The 21,702-nt window shown below is 35.8% G+C and overlaps 1 protein-coding gene and 1 long non-coding RNA gene across 2 annotated transcripts; one reads left to right on the forward strand and one right to left on the reverse strand.

Annotated features, from left to right (window-relative positions):
* Positions 1–5,269: 5,269 nt before the first annotated feature.
* Positions 5,270–10,519, forward strand: LOC149131990 (uncharacterized). Its single transcript, XR_016244869.1, has 4 exons — positions 5,270–5,356; positions 7,495–7,597; positions 8,850–8,964; positions 10,344–10,519. It is a non-coding gene; the product is annotated as an uncharacterized LOC149131990 (long non-coding RNA).
* A 639-nt stretch (positions 10,520–11,158) lies between these two features.
* On the reverse strand, positions 11,159–14,931 carry LOC149131991 (uncharacterized). Its single transcript, XM_089365547.1, has 4 exons — positions 14,823–14,931; positions 14,430–14,532; positions 12,452–12,566; positions 11,159–11,243 (listed from the first exon to the last, which is right to left on the reverse strand). The coding sequence occupies exons 1-4, from the start codon at positions 14,928–14,930 to the stop codon at positions 11,225–11,227; spliced, it is 345 nt and encodes a 114-aa protein (XP_089221673.1). The 5' UTR covers position 14,931; the 3' UTR covers positions 11,159–11,224.
* Between the last annotated feature and the right edge of the window lie 6,771 nt (positions 14,932–21,702).

Below are 21,702 nucleotides of genomic sequence, written 5' to 3' on the forward strand. Positions count from 1 at the left end.
CAAGTGTCTTCTACTATAGCCTCGGGCCGACCAAAGCCTTGTGAGTGGATTTGGTAGACGGAAACTGAAAGAAGCCCGTCGTATATATGTATATATATGTGTGTGTCTGTGTTTGTCCCCCCAACATCGCTTGACAACCGATGCTGGTGTGTTTACGTCCCCGTAACTTAGCAGTTCGGCAAAAGACAGATAGAACAAGTACTAGGCTTCCAAAGAATAAGTCCTGGGGTCGATTTGCTCGACTAAAGGCGGTGCTCCAGCATGGCCGCAGTCAAATGACTGAAACAAGTAAAAGAGTATATCTACAAACCTAATATATATATATATATATATATATATATATATATATATATATATATATATATATATATATACTGATTGTTGCATATACTCTTATATTCCCTGTATCGATAAAATTACGGACCAGTTGTAGTGCTGAGGTATATTAAACAGATTATTTTTATTCCTGAAATTTGCGTTCTTTTACAAAATACAGTTCCTTTACATAATATTAGGGATTGCTCTATTAAGGGCTGAATTGAGATTAAAGAAAATGAAGGAAATAAATGTAAATATGAAGAAATAACTTGTAATATTTTATATGTGAACTTATTGAACGTATAATATTTAATTGGCTTGTATAGTAATGGGAAGAATACAGACCAAATTAACATGAAAAAAAAAAAAAGAAAAATATTGCTGATGGTAACAATACATGGGAGATAATTCTAAAGAAAAACTTGTGAGTGGAGATAACTCTAGCCAAGTTTTATTTTACGTTCACTTAATTTCGCGGTTCGGAAAAGAAAATGACCAAATAAAGATAAGTATTAGGGACAATTTCTTTGACTAAATCATTCAAAGCGGTGCCTAAGCATGACTGCAGTCCAATGCTTAAAGCAAATAAAAGATAAAACATAACTCTACAGCACACAGCACGCGTCCAAGGATGAATCGTTGCGAAGAACGGAATGGATATAAGAAAGGGACGTATCTATCTTTACAGATTCCCCCACTCCCTCATCGCCACAGAACCAAGGAAACGGACTGAAAGACTGACAGAGACGATTGTAAGGTAGTCAAAACGGATCGCATTTATAAAGACAATATAACGTCAAGACACAAGTCTTGAAATTTTGGGGAGGAGGCTTGTGTGTGTGTGTGTATCTGAGTCAGCTCCGTCGCGTGACTTCAAGAGTCCCCCTGCAACTTTTTGTCGTGAGGCCTCATCCCTTCAATCAAAATTCATAATCTACGCACCTTTTATTCATAGATAAATTTTACTTTATTCTATCTGAAGTTCAATATTTCACGTTATCCTAAAGAACATCTTTAGAAGTACAAGTTAAATTTATTTAGGTCTATGGCAAATTCCAGTAAGTAAAATTTCCAGGTATGAATAAAAGTGCACTTTCGTAATCCAGGTAACTTTCAAAAACAAACACGGTGCACTTTTTGCTTCGCGAAATCATTGATCAGCTCAGAATAATCAAGCTGAGAGCTAAGTTCATGTTCAATAGATGTCAGAGACAATCCACAAAGCCTGGTACACGTTCGTGGTACACGTTCGTGGTACACTGTAATATTTTTACGAGAACTTTTGCAGGTTCAATGTGTTACCATTTTATTGCTTGAAATTTTCAGTTAACATTGATAGTTCAATTCTTGTTCAGTAACTTAACCAAAGTAAATAGATGACTCATCTACGTACTTTGATCTTAACATGGGGCCCTTCAAACGCATAGGCTCCCTGTGCAGGGGTTGCAAGGGCTTAGCGACGGCCCCGATCTGTGTATATATTATGTATACGTATGTGTGTATATATGACTGTTTATGCGTGAGTGTTTGTTATTATTGGCGAGTAATAATAATTCTCATATTATTATAGTCATCGGAATATGGTTGATCTACAAATCGTTCTTGTTATCTATTAGGCTGACCTCCTCATCAGCTTAAGCCTATTCCAACGAACAAAATAAATAATAATACCACCACCAACAGCAACAAAAATATCATCATCATTGATAACAACAACGATAGTGGATCTTGCATGCATGAAGTGGATTCGATCCACCATAGCCAAATTTAAATTAACACTGCAACATAACTTTTCCCACGGTGGAACAATGGTTTTTCTCTGACAGCAGTTTTACATTTTCCAGATGCTAGGCCAAAATAATGTCTTCACCACTTGACCCTTTCTAACCTCTTCTACTCCACCAAAAGCTAGAATAGAGATAACAAGACCACCAACTAAATCTATTGTTCTCAATGATATGTCTATCCTTCTGGATAGTTACAAAAACAAGAAACCTCAAGCAAAAACCAAGTAGTCACTTGGCGACTACGGAGCAAGGCGGCTCGTGACGACTCAATTAGTTAGGGAACGAACTGCTATAATCATGATCACAAGACTACTAAGACAATGGTCAGTGTGAGAAATGCAATTTACTGTCAGCAACTGTGAGACAACGTCCCACAACCCTACAACTTTCACTAGCTCTAATTCTGTTCTCTTACAACATCATTCTATCGCTATCTGTGGATTACTACTAACAATTCGTATACGCCAAACTATGCAAAGAAACATTCTACCACATCTTTCTTTCGCATGCTCTCGGATGTTATAACCTGCCCGTCGAGGTATGGTATTTTTCAACGTAATGGTGAATAAATACTTTCTTAAAACTCCATGCCTTGTTCATCTTTCACATCCTACAACATGCCGTTATAACAACAACAAAATTTTATCGACACAACTGCTGACTCCAACATTTCATAATATTGTTTACAAAACGAAACTTAACCGTTACAATTGATAACTCTGAACAAGAGAATTGCAGCCTTCTCAAAACATACGTATGCACTTACGTTTACATGTATATACGCCTGTGTATACACGTATGTGTGTGTACACGTTCGCGTGTATGTGTATATATGTATGCATGCATATATGTATGTATGTATGTATGTATGTATGTATGTATGTATGTATGTATTCCTAAATGACAATCAAATATGATAAGGAGAAGACTTGACTGATATGAACCAAAAGGGCTGAGGTGGTTCAGATGGAGAACTTTAATCTTGTTTTGTAAAAAGAAAATATTAATAGATAAATAGAATTATTAGTTCAATTCAAATCTGACAAGGAAGTGGAAACAAGGATTATGATAGATAAATTAATTAATCAAATTAAAAGGCGTGGGTGTGGTTGTGGTTGTGTAGTAAGAAGCTTGCTTCCCAACCACATGGTTTCAGGTTCAGTCCAACTGCATAGTACTTTGGGGCACATGTCTTCTACTATAACTTCGGATAGACCAAAATCTTGTGAGTGGATTTGGTAGACAGAAACTGACAGAAGCCGGTTGTATATATGCATGTGTATATATATATATATATATTTATTTACCAGACAACAAATGGAAATTATGACATACATGTGTTTATATATATATAAATAAGTACCGGGGTGGTTTCATTTAACTAAAAATTTTTGAAGGCGGTGCCCCAGCATGGCCACAGTCTAATGACTGAAAGAAGTATAAGATAAAGATTATGTACTGCTGAATGAAAAGAAGGCAGTCTGAGAGAGAGAGAGAGAAAGGCAGAGGTAGAGAGAGAGAGAGAGAGAGAATAAGGTCTAAGACCAATGGATTCAAGACATGTACCAGTCATGAAGTTGATGATAGCATGGTTGCAAGTACATTTAAATATATGAAGTTAGAGAATGCTGTTGGTCCATCAGGGTCGTGCCAGGGCAAGTGATACTAGGACAACTCATATCAGATCACTCATACCTGGACAACTGATATCTAGGACAGGGGCAGACAGAGTATTATGGGCCCTCAGGCATAACTGTTCACTGGGCTCCTTAGCATTGATATCAAAGAGAGTTAACATGAAGAGTGCGGGCCTCCCAGAGCTCCGGACATTTGGGCAGTGCCTGGTTGATAGATGGCTCGCTCTGCCCTTGATCTAGGACAACTGATATATAGGACAACTCATTACAGGTGATAAAGTGATAAAGATTTAATTATGAAAGAAAAGCTCAATAAAACAACCGCACACACACACACACACCACACATACACACACACACACACACCTATACACCACACACACACACGCACGCACACACACACACAAATACATACCACACACACATCACACACATGCACACATGCGCATCTGCAAACACCCCCCCCACACACACACGCACTACACACATTTCAGGCCTTGTGCCAAGAGTAGAAAAGAATATTATCAAGTAAGTGAAGGTGCGTTGTTTAGTGGTTAAGGTATTCAGCTCAGGATCTTCACGTCATGAGTTCAATTCCCAGCAGGTTGTTGTGTCCTTGAGCAAGACACTTTATTTCACATTGCTCCAGTCCACACAGTTGGCAACCTGTGTTGGTGTATTTACATCCCTGTAACATAGTGGTTGGGCACAAGAGGCCAATGGAATAAGTAGAAGGCTCAAAATAAAAATAAAAATAAAAAAGTGCTGGGGGTTGATTCGTACAGCTAAAAGTTCCTCAAGGCAGTGCACCAGCATGGCCGCAGTCTAATGATTGAAACAAGTAAAAAAAATAGAAGATAAAATAAACATAATTATACAGAGAAGATAAAAAGAAAACGAAAATTGAAATAATCTTGGAAAAGATAATTTGTTAAGTAATGTATGTGTAGGTGTGTGTCTGTGTGTGTGTATGTATATATATTTATATTTATATTTATATATATATGTATGTAGATATACATATATATATATATTTATATGTCTGTAGTTATGTGTGTGTGTGTATATATATATATATATATATATATATATATATATATATATATATATATATATATATATGTGCATACATATATATATATATATATATATATATCATCATAAATATATTTATGATGATAAATGGTTTTACCGATAAAGGTTTTTTCATACTGAACTACTTGGCAAAATTGTTAATTATTAATTCTATTATTAATTGACGATTCCCTGCCCTTATTCTTGTATATATATATATATATATATATATATATGTATGTGTGTGTGTGTGTGTGTGTCCATACATATATATACATATACACACATATATATATACATTATATATATATATACATACATATATATGTATATGTGTGTGTGCGTGCGTGTGTGCGTGCATGTGTGTGTGTGAACATCGTGTAAAACAACTAAAGATAAAATGCGATAATATAACTTTTTTTTTAATCTGCAACTCAAGCCCATGTGAGAAATATCCCATCTGTCACCTGTAAATCTCTATAAATGCTACAAAAATTGTAATTTTGTTACCTATTGTGTCTTCCTCTTACTGAAACCAAGGTGAGTGCCTATTTGTTGTTGTTTTTGTTGTTGTCAAGCCATTTTTCGCCCTTGAAGTACAGATCACCGATCGCAAGAATCCTGTTTTGTTTGTTTGTTATTTTTTCCTTTTTTTTCTTTAGGTCAAGTGTACACTTAGACTGTTTTATATCCGATGTGTTCTTTCTTTAAAACAGTATATGTGTAGGTTGAGTGAGATTGGCTGCTATTTCTGGCAGTTTGATCAACTAGACACAACCTTGCTTCCCAACATGAGATCTTCAGATCACTCGGGATCCACACAAAATAAATAAATAAACAAAATTACTGGGTGCGTCGGTGAAATGAGTGATGGCATATGGCACGTAGCCTAGTGGTTAAGGTGTTGCACTTGTGATTGTAAGATTGTAGTTTTGATTCCAGGATGGGAGAATGCATTGTGTTCATGAGCTAAACATTTCACGTAAAGCTGCTTCTGTCCACTCAGATGGAAATGCAAAATCCTTCGATGGACCGGTGTCCTGTTTAGCATGAGTGTTGTGATCTCAGTCACTTATGCTCCATGGAAACTGAGTATTCCACCTATTCAATCTTTGGGCTCAAGACAGGTAGAACTGCAGAACTGTGAACTAAATCCTAAAATCTGGGGCCCGTGACAAAATGATTTCATCAAAAGGGGTCTTTGGTAAAGATAAGGTTGAGAAACATGACCATGCACATAGAGGTTCTGTCCCCAGTTTACTCTTGTAGTCTGTTGTGAGTAAAGTGGAGAATGGAATGATAGTTGAGCTGAACAACAGGGGGCGATGTTTAAAGTTTTTACATGTTTCGGAAATTAACTCCACCTTACACCTTTTTATATTACATTCCCTTTGGCATTCACTTCAAATTTATGTGGACCTGGCTTTGACTTACACTTACCTCCCATTGCTTCGTACTTTGGTCAAGTGTTTTCAGCAATAGCTTCGCATCAACTCAACTCAAACCCGTTTTTTAGTAAAACGGAACAGACAGAAATTATGCGGAAGGCCATCGAATAAATCTTTACCTGTTCTTTGGGCAAAAAATTTAAAAGCTGGTTGGCTGTTTTGATCCACTGGAGATAGATTTAATCAGCTTTGGATGGTAGATTTAATGCCCTGAGAAAGATTAAATTCACCGGGATAGATTTACTCAGCCGAATAGTAGATTTAATATGTTGTAGATTTTAAACCCAATATTCACATGCTATTATTTATAGTGTTATGTGATGTGCTTCAAGAACGAATTAGCCAATAAAGAATTATTTCATGTTCTCTTGAAAGTTTATAAAATTCTTACAATATGGAAATATGCAGTTCTTGCTGGTAAGAATAAAGCTTCTAGAATGGGTAGGAAAATTCAAAGGAATGTTTTGGTCCAATGGTAGAACACCTGTCATGTCTACAAGAGGTGTGGGTTTGAGTCCTACAGGCCTTTAACTTATTCTATCCGAAGTGGTTTTTTGACATTATTAACATGCTGTTATTTATAACTTCGTGTGATGTGCTTTGAGAACCAATGATCCCGAAAAAGAATCGATGGTAGATTTAAACCATGCATGGGAAATTCAATTAAGTTTGCTTGGGCACTTCACGCAGTCAATTTTAAGGACACACTGATAACAGAGTAAACCAGATGATGTAAAACAAATGCAAATAGGTCAGTATTTGTTGTATTCCTGTTATTTGTTCTAAACTGTGCACATACAGCATTTAACATTGACTGAACATTTACTTTTAGATATTGGTTAAATTTTATAAATACATTTTTTTCTTGTTGCCTTATGATTAGTTGCTGAAAACAGGCTAAAGTTGTGAAAGCAGTCCAAAAAGTTCAGATGCAATTAATGGTGTAGCTAGAGTGTGTACTGCCCGGGATAGCCCTCAAGTTTACTGCTCCCATCCCCAGCTAACACTGCCTGTTCACACTTATACAATAGACTCAAAATTGTCATTCCTTAAATGAGTTGTTTGAAGCAAGCTGTCCCCATAGCTGTCCCCCCATTTAGCTTTGCTACTTGACTCAATGGGAATACAACAATAAAACTGAGAAGTTCCAAGAAAGTAAGCAACTTGTTATTCAATTATAATATATTTTTGATTTATCAGTAACTTAATCTAAATCTTATATCTATATAGGCCGCAGTCATGAAGCTTGCTCTCGTTCTATTGGTTTTGTTGCCATTGGCACTGTCTGCCTCTTTAGGAGAAAGTGAAAGTGAAACTGCAAAGAGGAGTTTAAGTAAGTCAAATCTACTTTTACTACTGCTACTGCTGCTGCTGCTACCACCCCACCCCACTATCACCACCACCACCACCACCACAGCCGCCACCACCACCACCACCTCCACCACCACTACCACTACCGCTGCTGCTACTGCTGTTTGCTGCTGTTGCAACACTACTACTACTGCTGCTGCTGCTGCATCATTACTACTACTACTACTACTACTACCACCTTCCACCACCACCACCACCACCACCACCACCACCACCACCACTACCACTACCACTACTACTACTACTACTACTACTACTACTACTACTATTGCTACTGCTGTTGCTGCTAACTTTTTCTTAAAATTAATGATAATGCGAGTAATATTAATTATTAATAACTAATTATTAAGATTATTTCTTTTTCGCAACCCCCCCCCCCATATACTGAATAACTGCAAAACTTATTTGCATGCATTATGACTTTAGAACTTTATATATTTAATCACAAATGGATTCTGACACAAATGAAACAGGACCAGTCTTGTAAGTGCCATCATCTAAATAAATAAATAAATAAATATACAAGAGGGAGCTGAAAGTTCCTGACTTTGCATAAAAGAAAATCCGGGAGGATCAGTTAATTATGATTTTATTCACTCTTTTACTCTTTTACTTGTTTCAGTCTTTTGACTGTGGCCATGCTGGAGCACCGCCTTTAGTCGAGCAAATCGACCCCAGGACTTATTCTTTAGAAACCTAATACTTATTCTATTGGTCTCTTTTGCCGAACCGCTAAGTTACGGGGACATAAACACACCAGCATCGGTTGTCAAGCGATGTTGAGGGGACAAACACAGACACACAAACACATACACACATACATATATATATATACACATATACGACGGGCTTCTTTCAGTTTCCATCTACCAAATCCACTCACAAGGCTTTGGTCGGCCCAGGACCATGTGGTTGGTAAGCAAGCTACTTACCACACAGCCACTCCTACGCCTAATTATTATTCAACCTTCTCTTTTTCGTTCATCTTTTTGCGAGAGTGGAATCAGCTTCTATATTCCTTCTCTGTCTGAAGAAAGATAACTATATGAAATGTGGGGGTTTTTTCATTCCCTAACACAAGTCAACTCACTGTACTTTACTTTAACTTTTAGCTACAAATGCTTATTGATGAATTTTTTTTCCAACAGACGTTTGTGTTGTTTTCTGTTTTTTTGTTTTTTTAAATTTTTTTCTCTCTCTTTCTTCTTTTGCAGTTGATTTAGTTATTCATCATCTTCATAGTCTAGATTTATCAAAGGGATGTGTTAAAGCTTGTGAAGAAAATGTTGCTGGAATTGGTGAATTCTTTTGTGAAGCTGCCTGCAAAATGTACGTCAGTTTACTTACATAACAAGAAGCAAACAACTCTTAATATTATTATTATCACAAGACAGCAAGCTGGCAGAAACGTTAGCACGCCGGGCGAAATGCTTAGCAATATTTCGTCTGAGTTCAAATTCTGCCGAGGTCGACTTTGCCTTTCATCCTTTCGGGGTCGATTAAATAAGTACCAGTTACACACAGGGGTTGATATAATCGACTTAATCCATTTGTCTGTCCTTGTTTGTTCCCTCTGTGTGTAGCCCCTTGTGGGTGGTAAAGAAATAAGAAACGTTAGCATGCTGGGCGAAATGCTTGGCAGTATTTTGTCTGTCTTTATGTTCTGAGTTCAAATTCTGCTGAGGTTAACTTTGCCTTTCATCCTTTCGGGGTTGATAAATTAACTACCAGTTGCATACTGGAGTCGATCTAATCGACTAGCACCCTCCCCAAAAATTTCAGCCCTTGTGCCTAGAGTAGAAAAGAATATTATTATTATCACTATTATTATCATTATTATTATTATTATCATCATCATCATCATCATTATTATTATCATCATTATTATTATTATTATTATTATTATTATTATTATTATTATTATTATCATTATTATTATTATTATTATTATTATTATTATTATTATCATTATTATTATTATTATTATTATTATTATCATTATTATCATTAAGAAGGTGGCAAGCTGGCTGAATCATTAGCACACTGGACAAAATGTTCTGCAGCATTTTGTCTGTCTTTACATTTTGAGTTCAAATTCTGTCGAGGTCGACTTTGCCTTTCATTCTTTTGGGGTTGATAAAATGAGTACCAGTGAAACAATGGGGTCAATATGATCAACTAGTCCCTTCTCACCAAATTTTTGTCTGTCTTTATGTTCTGAGTTCAATTTCTGCCGAAGTCGACTTTGTCTTTCATCCTTTTATGGTCGATAAAATAAGTACCAATTATGTACTGGGGGTCAATGTAATTTACTATACCCCTCCCTCAAAATTCAGGCCTTGTTCCTATAGTAGAAAGGATTAAACTTACACCCTCCCCCAAAATTGCTGGTCTTGTGCCAAAATTTGAAGCCATAATTACTATTATTAAGGCAGTGGTCTGGCAGGCTCATTTGCATACTGGATAAAACGTTTTGAGGCATCCCATCCATTCATAATGCCTTGAGTTCAAATTTCACTGAGGTCGAATTTGCTTTTCGTCTTTTCATGGTTGATAAAATAAGTACCAGTGAAACACTGGGGGTCAATGTAATCATCTTACCTTCTTCCCTCAAATTGCTGGCCTTGTGCCAAAAGTTGAAATCAATATGTGTTTGAGCTGTAAGTAATTTTGAAACTGGTCAATATAATTTCTTTCTTTTTCTTTAGCCTCTTACAAAGCACTCACTCTACTGCAAGTCCTTGAAAGAAGACACAGCAAATGGATGATTTGGTCATCAGTTACTTCTTGACAAAGAAAATGGTGGAAATAATAGAAACACCAAAACTGTTTCCACAAAATGCTTCTTCAAGTTTGAATAAATAAACAATTTTTCAAAAATTAATGACTCATTTCGTGCTTTGTTTTATTTATTTGTTTACGACAAGAATCATCATCATCATCATCATCGTTTAACGTCTGCTTTCCATGCTAGCATGGGTTGGACGATTTGACTGAGGACTGGTGAACCAGATGGTTACACCAGGCTCCAATCCGATCTGGCAGAGTTTCTACAGCTGGATACCCTTCCTAATGCCAACCACTCAGAGAGTGTAGTGGGTGCTTTTACATGCCACCGGCACGAAGGCCAGTCGGGAGGTACTGGCAACGGCCATGCTTGAAATGGTGTATTTTACGTGCCACCTGCACAGGAGCCAGTCGAGCGGTACTGGCAATGATCTCGCTCGAATGACTTTTCCCGTGCCAGCGGCACAAGTGTAGTCGTTTTATTATCAATATCTTATGATATTTACTTTGTATCATATTATACTTATTTATTGTGCTTTTACTTATTAATTTTTCTATATGTGACAGTGGACTTTCATCGATGAGGTCATGAACCTTGGTTCTTTTCCCTAAAACTATATATATGTATATATATAAATGTGACACATACACAACTACACATACATATACACACATACTTATATACACAAATACATACAGTCACACCGCTCAACTATAATGATAAACTAGAACAATATTTATATTTTCAATTTCTTTATTCATCTCAAAGAATTACATCCTTTTTATAAGTGAAAAGCATTTCTTAACCAAATTGTTTGATACTAGAAAAAAAGAAAAAAAGAAAGAAAATCATTGTAGAGAAAGAATTTCATTATTAATTGAAAATTCAAGACAAGGAGCTGACAGGATAATTAGCACACCAGGTAAAATGCTAAGCCATATTTCCATCTATCTTTACATTTTGGAGTTCAAATTCCACCAAAGGACAATAAAATAAGTAGCAGTCGAGGACTAGGGGTTGATGCAATCAACTAGCCCCCTCCCCTCAAATTTCAGGCCTTATGACTCTAGTAGAAAGGATTATTAATTACTGTATTTGAACGGGTATAAGGAACCCATTTTTGTCAAAAATTAGGTTAAAAAAATATGAGAGTCTTTTATACATTATAGATATTAATAAATTACTTAATTTCTCGAACCTCAAATCTCCAAATTAAGGTGTTCCATATACACGAGGGTTCCTTATGCACATTAAAATATGGTAAATAGTTAAGGCAGTGAGCTGGCAAGAGTATTAGCAAGCTGGACAAATGCTTATAAACGTTTCTTCCAGCTTAACGTTGTGAGTTCAAATTCTGTTGAGGTCAGCTTTGCCTTTCATCCTTTCAGAGTCAATAAATCAAATACCAGTTGAGCACTGGGGTCAATGTACTTGACTATCTCCTACCCCCACTACCAAATTTCAGGCCTTGTGAACAAATGATTATTAATTAAAGCTTTAAGCTGTTTCATATTTTTAGAATTAATATGTAATGAAGTTGAGATGAGATTCATAGTTTTCATCAGGTTTGGTTTGCTTGCCTACCTTCATCTATGGTCAAAAATGAGCTCAGAGAAACCGAGAATAGTCAGTGGTATGTATTTGAACAACATAGAAAATTACAGATGTATCAAATAACATACAATGTAAATTCCTGATTTATTAAAATCACCCTAACCCAAAATTACCTGTGCCTCTAGGGAATGCATCATAATTATCAAATGACAATTTAGACCAGCTCCCCATGGGAAGGGGAAATAATCACAGGACTCAAAAATTCTCTGAAGTAGAAATGAAAACTGTTTTATGAGTCACATAAAACAGATTTGTGTGGCTTGACCAGAAACCATGATCCAATAGCTGTAGTAGTATGGTTGGAACTTATGACAAAAATGGTTACTAATTCAATAACTCAATTTCATGTCTATTTTTAAGAATGAAAAGTCTCAGTCTCAGAAAGGAAGAAAGAAACACAAAACATCAACTTACACATCGCATGCTGCTGAGCAAAAGAATTTCGATGTACCACGGATAATACTATGACAAATTGGAATGCAACCACTGGTTAAATTTATTTTATTTAGAAGAGCAACGACATCATCAACTGAAAGAGATTGAAAACGTCAACAATAACAAAAAGTAATAATAACAGCAGTTTCTTTGTGGTTACGTATTTGTAAACTTTAAAGACAGATGAAAATTAACAAAAAATGGAAGGTGGCAAAGAGGAAAAATTATTAACACCTTGGTCAAAAAACTTAGAATATTTCTTCTGGTTTTATGTTCTGAGCTCAAATCATGTTGTGGTCAACTTTACCATTCAACCTTTCGAGGTTGATAAAATAAGGATCAGTCAAAACTGGGGTTGTTTTACTCAGTTTCTCCTCCTCCTCCTCCTCCTCCTCCTCCTCCTCCTCCTCCTCCTCCTCCTCCTCCTCCTCCTCCTCCTCCTCCTCCTCCTCCTCCTCCTCCTCCTCCTCCTCCTCCTCCTCTCAAAATGACTGGCCTTGTGCCAAAATAGAAAGAAGTATTGCTAAAAGATTTGCTCTTCTTTCAATCATTTTTGGTGTGGCATGTAACATCATGTGAGATCAGAACCAAATTATTGGCACTATATTTCTAATCCTTCTTGAGCTAATGAGAGGACTTTCTTCTATGTAGTTACTCAATGTAACAGAAAAAGAAAAAAAATCAACCAAGCAGCCATATCTAACTCAACAATCTATCTTTAAAAGATGTAAGAATATATTGGACAATGCAATCCAAAAAAAAAAAAAAAAAAAATGTATGAGTGTTTCGTAGCCTTGCAGATACTTGATAGATAGAATCAAATAAATGAATAGTTAAACAAAATAATTCCATTCAATTATATTGGCTGTAATTCGTTCTAGGAGAATAATTTCACTAAACAGTAGTGAGAAGACTCAGTCACTGGAAAAATACATGTAGTGTTAAAATAAACATGAAGTTGAAACTAGGCAAGTGTGAGACCTCTTCCAAAGGAAAAGAGAAAAATATTACTTTATATGTTATTTCTTTACTACCCAGAAGGGGCTACACACAGAGGGGACAAACAAGGACAGACAAACGGATTAAGTCGATTATATTGACCCCAGTTCGTAACTGGTACTTATTTAATCGACCCCGAAAGGATGAAAGGCAAAGTCGACCTTGGCGGAATTTGAACTCAGAAAGTAGCGGCAGACGAAATACCGCTAAGCATTTCGCCCGGCGTGCTAACGTTTCTGCCAGCTCGCTGCCTTATATTACCTTATATGTTCATGTTAATAATTCCTCAGATAACTGTTGATTGATTGCATGTGGACTACTTCAATAACATTTAAAATGGACATGTCTATGATGGCGGCGAGATAATCCAGCCTATGCTCATATAGCATTTTGGATTGTTCCTAATGTACAGAATGGCTGAATGTTTAAGAAAGTCTCTTTGCATCCATTTAGGTCCAAGTTCAAAAGCACCCAGTATACTCTGTGGAGCTATAGAAACCAGACTGTCACACCTACCCTAAAACGTCATTCTAAAAATATACAATCACATCATTACAGTATTGAAGCTATGGGACTATGGCTGATAAAGTCAAAACAACGTGAAGAAATAATTCATTTGACAAAGAAATCTGATTGCTAAAGAGTTTATCATGTTTTATGTTACAGTCATATTTTGGGCACCATAGCCCATTTGAGTAAAGAGTTATTGTTTACAGAGATGAATCTGGGTATAAAATGGCTTATTTGGAATTTGTAGGAGAAATTTGTCCATGAACCATTTGAATGCTATGTGTTTTTTTTTTTTTGTCCCTTTATGTGTCTTGGGCCAGTTGAAGTGAAATAGTTCTGACTTGGTGTTGTGATGTGATATAAGCACAAATTTTGCACAGGAGTTTTGTCTCAAAATATAAAAGGGCTTTTGGAGAATATATATATGTATATAACTTGGAAATCTTACCCGAGGCTCTCTTATTTATGGCAGCTTCATCATGCATACTGGCACACAGTACTAAAGGCACAGTAACCAAGAGGAAAAGTACGATTTTCATGGTATTCAGTTTCTGGTAAAAAGAGAAAACATGGAATCTATGAGACAGGATTACAAGAGAAACAAGTCGAGAAAAGTACACAAAGTATGTTTGGGAGGGATGTATTAACCAAATTCACTTGCAAGGCATTGAATCAGCTTGGGACAATAGCAGAAGAAAAAGATGGAAGGTGCCATGCAACATGACTGCACCTAAGACTACATGGCTGCAATGCCAACTTCTTAACCATATAACCATATCAGCACCTAAAGCAATTCCCGAAAAGATATTGAAAGAATTGATAGAAAGAAGACAATTCTTACTTGGAGATCTGCTGCTGAAGCAGAGTTTGTCCAATAAGAACTTGCTTCAGACATATATATATATATATATATACAACCTATACCAGCCACCTTATGTTTAATTCTCATGAAGCAGCGTTTTCACATTATCATATATATGTAACTACATACACGAACACACACAAACATATATGTGTAAATACATACATACATTCATCATCATCATCATCATCATCATATACATAAACACATATATACATGCAAACATACATACAGACAGACAGGCACATGTACACATCCACATACGTGTGACAATTTAAGACACTAAAGTCAACAGGATAATGTTATTAAATCGTATCGGGATCAATTTTAATGATTAATAAAGCCTACAACTTTATTTATATGTATGCATGTATGTATCTATGTAGGTATGTTTGTGTATGTGTGTGTATGTATGTATGTATGCATGTATGTATGTATGTACGTATGTATGCATGCATGCATGTATGTATGTATGTATCTATGTATGTTGTGCAGTGGATTCAGCCCAAGACCACATTGTTGTGAAGCATGCTTCTTAACCACAGAGCCGTACTTACACCCCCCACCCAACACACACACATATGCATACACGCACACATATGCTTACTCATATCATCATTATTTTTTTTGTTTGATTTTCTATGTTATCATGGGTTGGAAGGGTTAATATCGAAACCATGTCATGTCATTTGTTCTTTCCTTCATGAAGCCCAACATTCTGAGATCAAACCCTACCACTTCTATCCACATTTCTTCAGTTCTCCTCTTCCCCAATCTCCTTCCAAACTTTCATTACAGGCACTCTTTTACCCAACAATCATTCTACATACACATCAAATATCTATACCATTACAGTTTTACTTCTAACACACTACAGCAGAAACCTCTAATCTCTAAACTTTCAGTATACTCATGCTCTATCATTCAGGCATATCGACATTACACATCCAATGGTACATGCCCATCTTATTTCTCTTTAGTTTTCACACATATCTTCTACATCCAATATCCACATTCTGCTATCATGCAATATCATATTTCATTTTGTTGTTGGTACTCCGTCGCTTACGACGTCGAGGGTTCCAGTTGATCCAATCAATGGAACAGCCTGTTCGTGAAATTAATGTGCAAGTAGCTGAGCACTCCACAGACACGTGTACCCTTAACGTAGTTTTCAGGGATATTCAGCGTGACATAGAGTGTGACAAGGCTGACCCTTTGAATTACAGGCACAACAGAAACAGGAAGTAAGAGTGAGAGAAAGTTGTGGTGAAAGAGTACAGCAGGGTTCGCCAGCACCTACTGCCGGAGCCTTGTGGAGCTTTAGGTGTTTTTGCTCAATAAACACTCACAATGCCCAGTCTGGGAATCGAAACCGCGATCCTATGACCGCGAGTCTGCTGCCCTAACCACTGGGCCATTGCACCTCCACTCATATTTTATACATAAACATTATACAGTCTATTCTTCATTCAAAAAGGAAAGACCACTCTTACCAACTCTGCTAACAGATGTCAGGTGATTCCATCAGAGATAATACCTTTCATTAAAGTATTATAATGCAACTTACACTCAGTTTTCTGAGTGTAAGTTGCTTCCTAATTGCATTCGTACAAGATTTAAGACAGGTAAATTTTCCCAAATGATAATCTTCACACGCTATTATCAATAATCTTTACCTGTATACTGCAAGTGCATATGTCTGAAAGTGTGCTGTCTCTATCTGTGTGCATGCCTGCAAGTGAGCATACATCTGTCTGCGTGCACGATCATTAATGTTTTTATGACCCCCACCGAGGCGATGACTACTGACCGAGACCTTTGGAAATGTGCTGTGCATGAGAAGACCTGGCAAGCCAAGTGAGATCGTTGCCAGTGCCCCTGGACTGGCTCTTGTGCAGGTGGCACATAAGATGTACCATCCTGAGCATGACCGTTGCCAGTACCGCCTGACTGGCCCTGTAGGGTTTTCAAGCGAGATCGTTGCCAGTGACCCTGGACTGGCTCTTGTGTGGGTGGCACATAAAAGACACCATTTCGAGCGTGGCCGTTTTCGTGCGGGTGACACGTAAAAGCACCCACTACACTCTCTGAGTGGTTGGCGTTAGGAAGGGCATCCAGCTGTAGAAACTCTACCAAATTAGATTGGAGCCTGGTGTAGCCATCCGGTTGCACCAGTCCTCAGTCAAATCGTCCAACCCATGCTAGCATGGAAAGCAGACGTTAAACGATGATGATGATGATGATGAATGTGGTCTTGGGTTCAATCCTATTGCACAACACATATATACATATATATATGCACACACACACACACACACACAAACATATATATATATAGATATATACACATATCTATTCATATACATGCTGTTGTTTTGCATAACTGACACAGAAGAAGCTCTGTTCAAATGTCGGTGCCAGGGACAGAAGAATGCATCTCTAAGAAAGACATTTTCTATAGAGTAAAATAGTAACCAAAAATGGTTGAGAACCCTTGTCCTAGATTTTGGAAAAGTATTCAGCCATCATGAGTCACAGAGTCAAGTGCATCAATGGAAAGGGTTCCCATTGGTTTCTTTGAATGAGTATCAAAGTTGCTTTCTATCAACTAAACAGGAATGGTTGTGTGGTAAGAAGTTTGCTTCCCAACCACACGGTTCTGCATTTAGTCTCCCTGTGTGGCATCTTGTGTGTCTTCTATTAAAACCTCTGGTTGATCAAAACCTTGTGAGTGGATTTGGTAGATGGAAACTGAAAGAAGCCTGTCATATACATACATATATATATATATATATATATATATATATATATATATATATATATATATTTGTTCATATGATGATATTTCCACAATATGTTGATGAGAAAAACATGTAATCGCTACCAATATAGCAAGAGATTTCTCCACAAAGGTCTAAAGTAGACTCCTTATGGATGTTTTTGGTGTTTAGTTTTTGCTATTTACCTTTTACCCTGAAGATGTGTAAGGTAATTTATCTATTTAACTTGAATTTGACGGTTAAATATAGCCTTATATAGAAATGTTGACATAGGAATAAACTCCAATAATAATGGATATTAGTGTCAAAATTCTCATTTAAATTTATATATATATATATATATATATATTTGTATATTTAGATCTCTACCAAATATTTGGTAAAAATATTGTACCTGTTATCAACAAAGCAAAATTCTCATATGAAAGTTTGTTTATCATACAATTATGTGTGCATATCAATTTAAATAAGAGCTATAACGCGATCCATCGTAAAAATTTGTTTAATGACCTATGTACATTTCGATGCAATATCCCGACTCACTCTTGTCTGTGATATGTACAATGGTAAGTTTGGTTCTTCTTTTATTGATGTTTCTCTTATAATTCTATGTAATTTTTGTATAGATGACATCGAAATTATGGTTGACTGCTTGCTTTATTGATTAAATCCCTTCATTTATTTAATCTCACTACTAAGTTAATGTAATGTATATTTAAGGTTTATCTTTATTTTATTTTATAACTTATATTTTATAAATTCTTAATTATCTTGATTACATATCCTTTAATTGTCTCAAAAATATTTTAATTTAAAAATCAATATTATGATTTGATAGGATTAATCACATTGAGTGAATTATTTAGATTCTAAAAAAATATATATTATTTTGCTAGATTTACCTCTCTTTGGCTATGAATTTTTTATTCTTTTATTCTTTTATTCTTTTACTTGTTTCAGTCATTTGACTGCGGCCATGCTGGAGAACCGCCTTTATGTTAACTTTTTTTCTGTTAGGATCTATTACAGATAAGTTTTTTTTCCCTTTTTTAAGTGAGTTGGCTTTTTCTCAAGTATCTAATGAATTATTTGATATAAAAGCGTCGTATTCATCTACCTACTTTACATGATAATAGTTACTTCATTTTTCATTTATATTTATATGTGAGATAGTAACGATTACATCGTAATAATTGTTTATTTTTTACTTTATCAATTAAATCCATTCCTTCTTTTAATATTATTTTTAATATTGTATTTGAATCCCAGTACTAAGCTAAATTAATATATTTTTTCTAAAACTTTGATAGCTGCAATCTGAATGTAACCTAATTTATTTTATTTATTATTATTTATAATTCATATTTTCTAATTTATCTTGTTTACATAACCTTAAAACAAGTCTCATTACTGTTCTAAACTTCTTTACTTTATTTTTGTATTTTGACCTGAAGATTAGCTATATTTTTGAATAGAATTGATTTTAGATAGTTTTAATCGATTTTAATTGATTTAAATTTCCTTTGTATTTGAAAATTAGTTATGAAACACGTGTAGTCATTTTATTATCTTTATCTTATGATATTTACTTTGTATTATATTATACTTATTTATTGTGCTTTTAATTATTAATTTTTCTATATGTGACAGTGAATTTTCATTGATGAGTTCATGAACCTTGGTTCTTTTCCCTAAAACTGTATATTTATATATATTTTACTCTGTGAAACTTAATTTAATTTTAATTTTTAATAAATTGATTTTAATTGAGTTTTTACCTGTAATTTTGGATTTTATCCCTAATATTATTATTATTATTATATATACATATATATATATGTGTGTGTGTGTGTGCGTGCGTGTAAGGCCACTGCATGTGTAAGGACTTTCGAGCGAGATCGTTGCCAGTGCCCCTGGACTGGCTCTTGTGCAGGTGGCACATAAAATACACCATTTTGAGCGTGGCCGTTGCCAGTACCGCCTGACTGGCCTTTGTGCCGGTGGCATGTAAAAAGCACCCACTACACTCTCTGAGTGGTTGGCATTAGGAAGGGCATCCAGCTGTAGAAACTCTGCCAAATCAGATTGGAGCCTGGTGTAGCCATCTGGTTTCACCAGTCCTCAGTTAAATCGTTCAACCCATGCTAGCATGGAAAGCGGACGTTAAATGATGATGATGATGATGATGATATATGATTGCCATCCACTCGTGACCGAGGAAGACTGTTGCTGAGCTTCAAAAACATTGTGCACTCTAGGACTAACTTATATTTTGCATTTGCAGCTCTATTGGTGGCCAATGAGTCCTGCTCTTGACAAGCATACTCAACTGCAAACATTGCAGACCAAGCTTTCTCCATTCACTACACCAGTAGTGCACTTTCGAGCAGCACGCTTAAGTTCTTCAATCTGAATGCGTGCTCTCTGAAAAGTGTCGACCTCCTCCTTAACCTGCTTCCTCATTCCGTGGCAATGACAGGCATTGTTCTCCCAGTCAGTCTCCTGCATATCACAGGCCTTTAATGAGGACTTGACACAGTCCTAAAATTGCAGCCTTGGTTTCTTCTGGGGTTTATTTTCCTTCACAAGTTTTCCATATATCATCTGCTTATGGATCCTGCTATTCTTCATTCTAATAAGGTATCCAGTACAATATAACCAGTGCTTATGCACAATCACCTCGATGCTCAAGATAGCTGTCCTCAGGACCTATGTGTCAGGAGTTTTTAAGGCCCAGCCAACATTCAGAATGTGTCTGAGACATCTCTGCTCTTTTACTCATGTAAGACATGGATCCTTAACAAATGTCATGTAAGGGTCCTTGAACGTTTTCATATATATATATATATATATATATATGACACGTAAAAGCACCCACTACACTCTCTGAGTGGTTGGCGTTAGGAAAGGCATCCAGCTGTAGAAACTCTGCCAAATTAGATTGGAGCCTGGTGTTGCCATCCGGTTTCACCAGTCCTCAGTCAAATCGCCCAACCCATGCTAGCATGGAAAGCAGACGTTAAACGATGATGATGATGATGATGATGATGAATATAATATAGGATAAAATCTTTATAAGAATTTATCAAGTAGTCAGCGTGAAAAAACCTCATAATGAAAAAAAACTCATCATTTTTTTCATAAATATATATAATTTATATAAGGGAATTAACTATATAGTAACTATATAGTAATGCCTCACGCTCAGAGGGACTAAATAAGTCAAAAACTACCAGAAAAAGAACGAAAGTGCTACTAATTTTTAAAAAGTAGCATTTTCATTCTTCTTTTTCATAAATATCTACTTATTTGTGTGTTACCTCTACATTTTGTTAAGTATATATATATATATATATATATATATATATATATATATATATATATAGGAGGTTATGAGCAGTAGTGGTGTCAATGAAACCCAGAGGTTTCAGGTAATGCTGAGTAAGTGCAATGTATAGACCATAGTTAAGCTCTAGGTTTGGTGATTATGCAAATAAGGGGTCCAATGTAGGTCATATATTAGCATGTGTACATAAAGATTTACTTTTCATAATGAGATAAAAAACCAAGGCTGTGTAGATTTTAGAACATTTATAAATAGAAGGTCTTACAGCTGTTTCTAGGATATTTATTATATACCTTCATTGGAGACGGTGTGAGATTTGGTTTAAAAAATTTTTTAATAAAACCCTTGATTCAATTACATTGTGTATAAACTCCATACTTGGAATGACCAATTTTAAAGACTATTGGATTTTACTTATATGGTATTGGAATCTTATATGTATACCATTCTGCCTAAATAATGGATCTACAAATACAATATCCTTGCATATCTCACATCTATTTTCGTTCCTCCACTTCACTCTCTATTTCGTATCTTATCTAAATTAACTATTGCTTAACCATCTTCTCACACCAACTCCGATGAAGGAATATAATAAATATCCTGGAAGCAGCTGTAAGACATTCTATTTATAAATGCTCTAAAATCTATACAGCCTTGGTTTTTATCTCATTATGAAACGTAAATCTTTACACTGTGTGGTTTCCCTTTCTGTCAACTTCCTCCATCT

The sequence above is a fragment of the Octopus bimaculoides genome, chromosome 18, assembly GCF_046866305.1.
Source record: "Octopus bimaculoides isolate indiv1 chromosome 18, ASM4686630v1, whole genome shotgun sequence".
In the NCBI taxonomy this organism is placed as follows: Eukaryota; Metazoa; Mollusca; class Cephalopoda; order Octopoda; family Octopodidae; genus Octopus; species Octopus bimaculoides.

Coding starts and splice junctions, on each gene's coding strand:
- LOC149131991 (XM_089365547.1), bottom strand. CDS start 14,930: ATGAGAATTAAACATAAGGTGGCTGGTATAGGTTGTATATATATATAT. Junction 14,533..14,822: donor CTTCAGCAGCAGATCTCCAA/GTAAGAATTGTC, acceptor TCTTTTTACCAG/AAACTGAATACCATGAAAAT. Junction 12,567..14,429: donor CATAAATAAGAGAGCCTCGG/GTAAGATTTCCA, acceptor AATCTCTTTCAG/TTGATGATGTCGTTGCTCTT.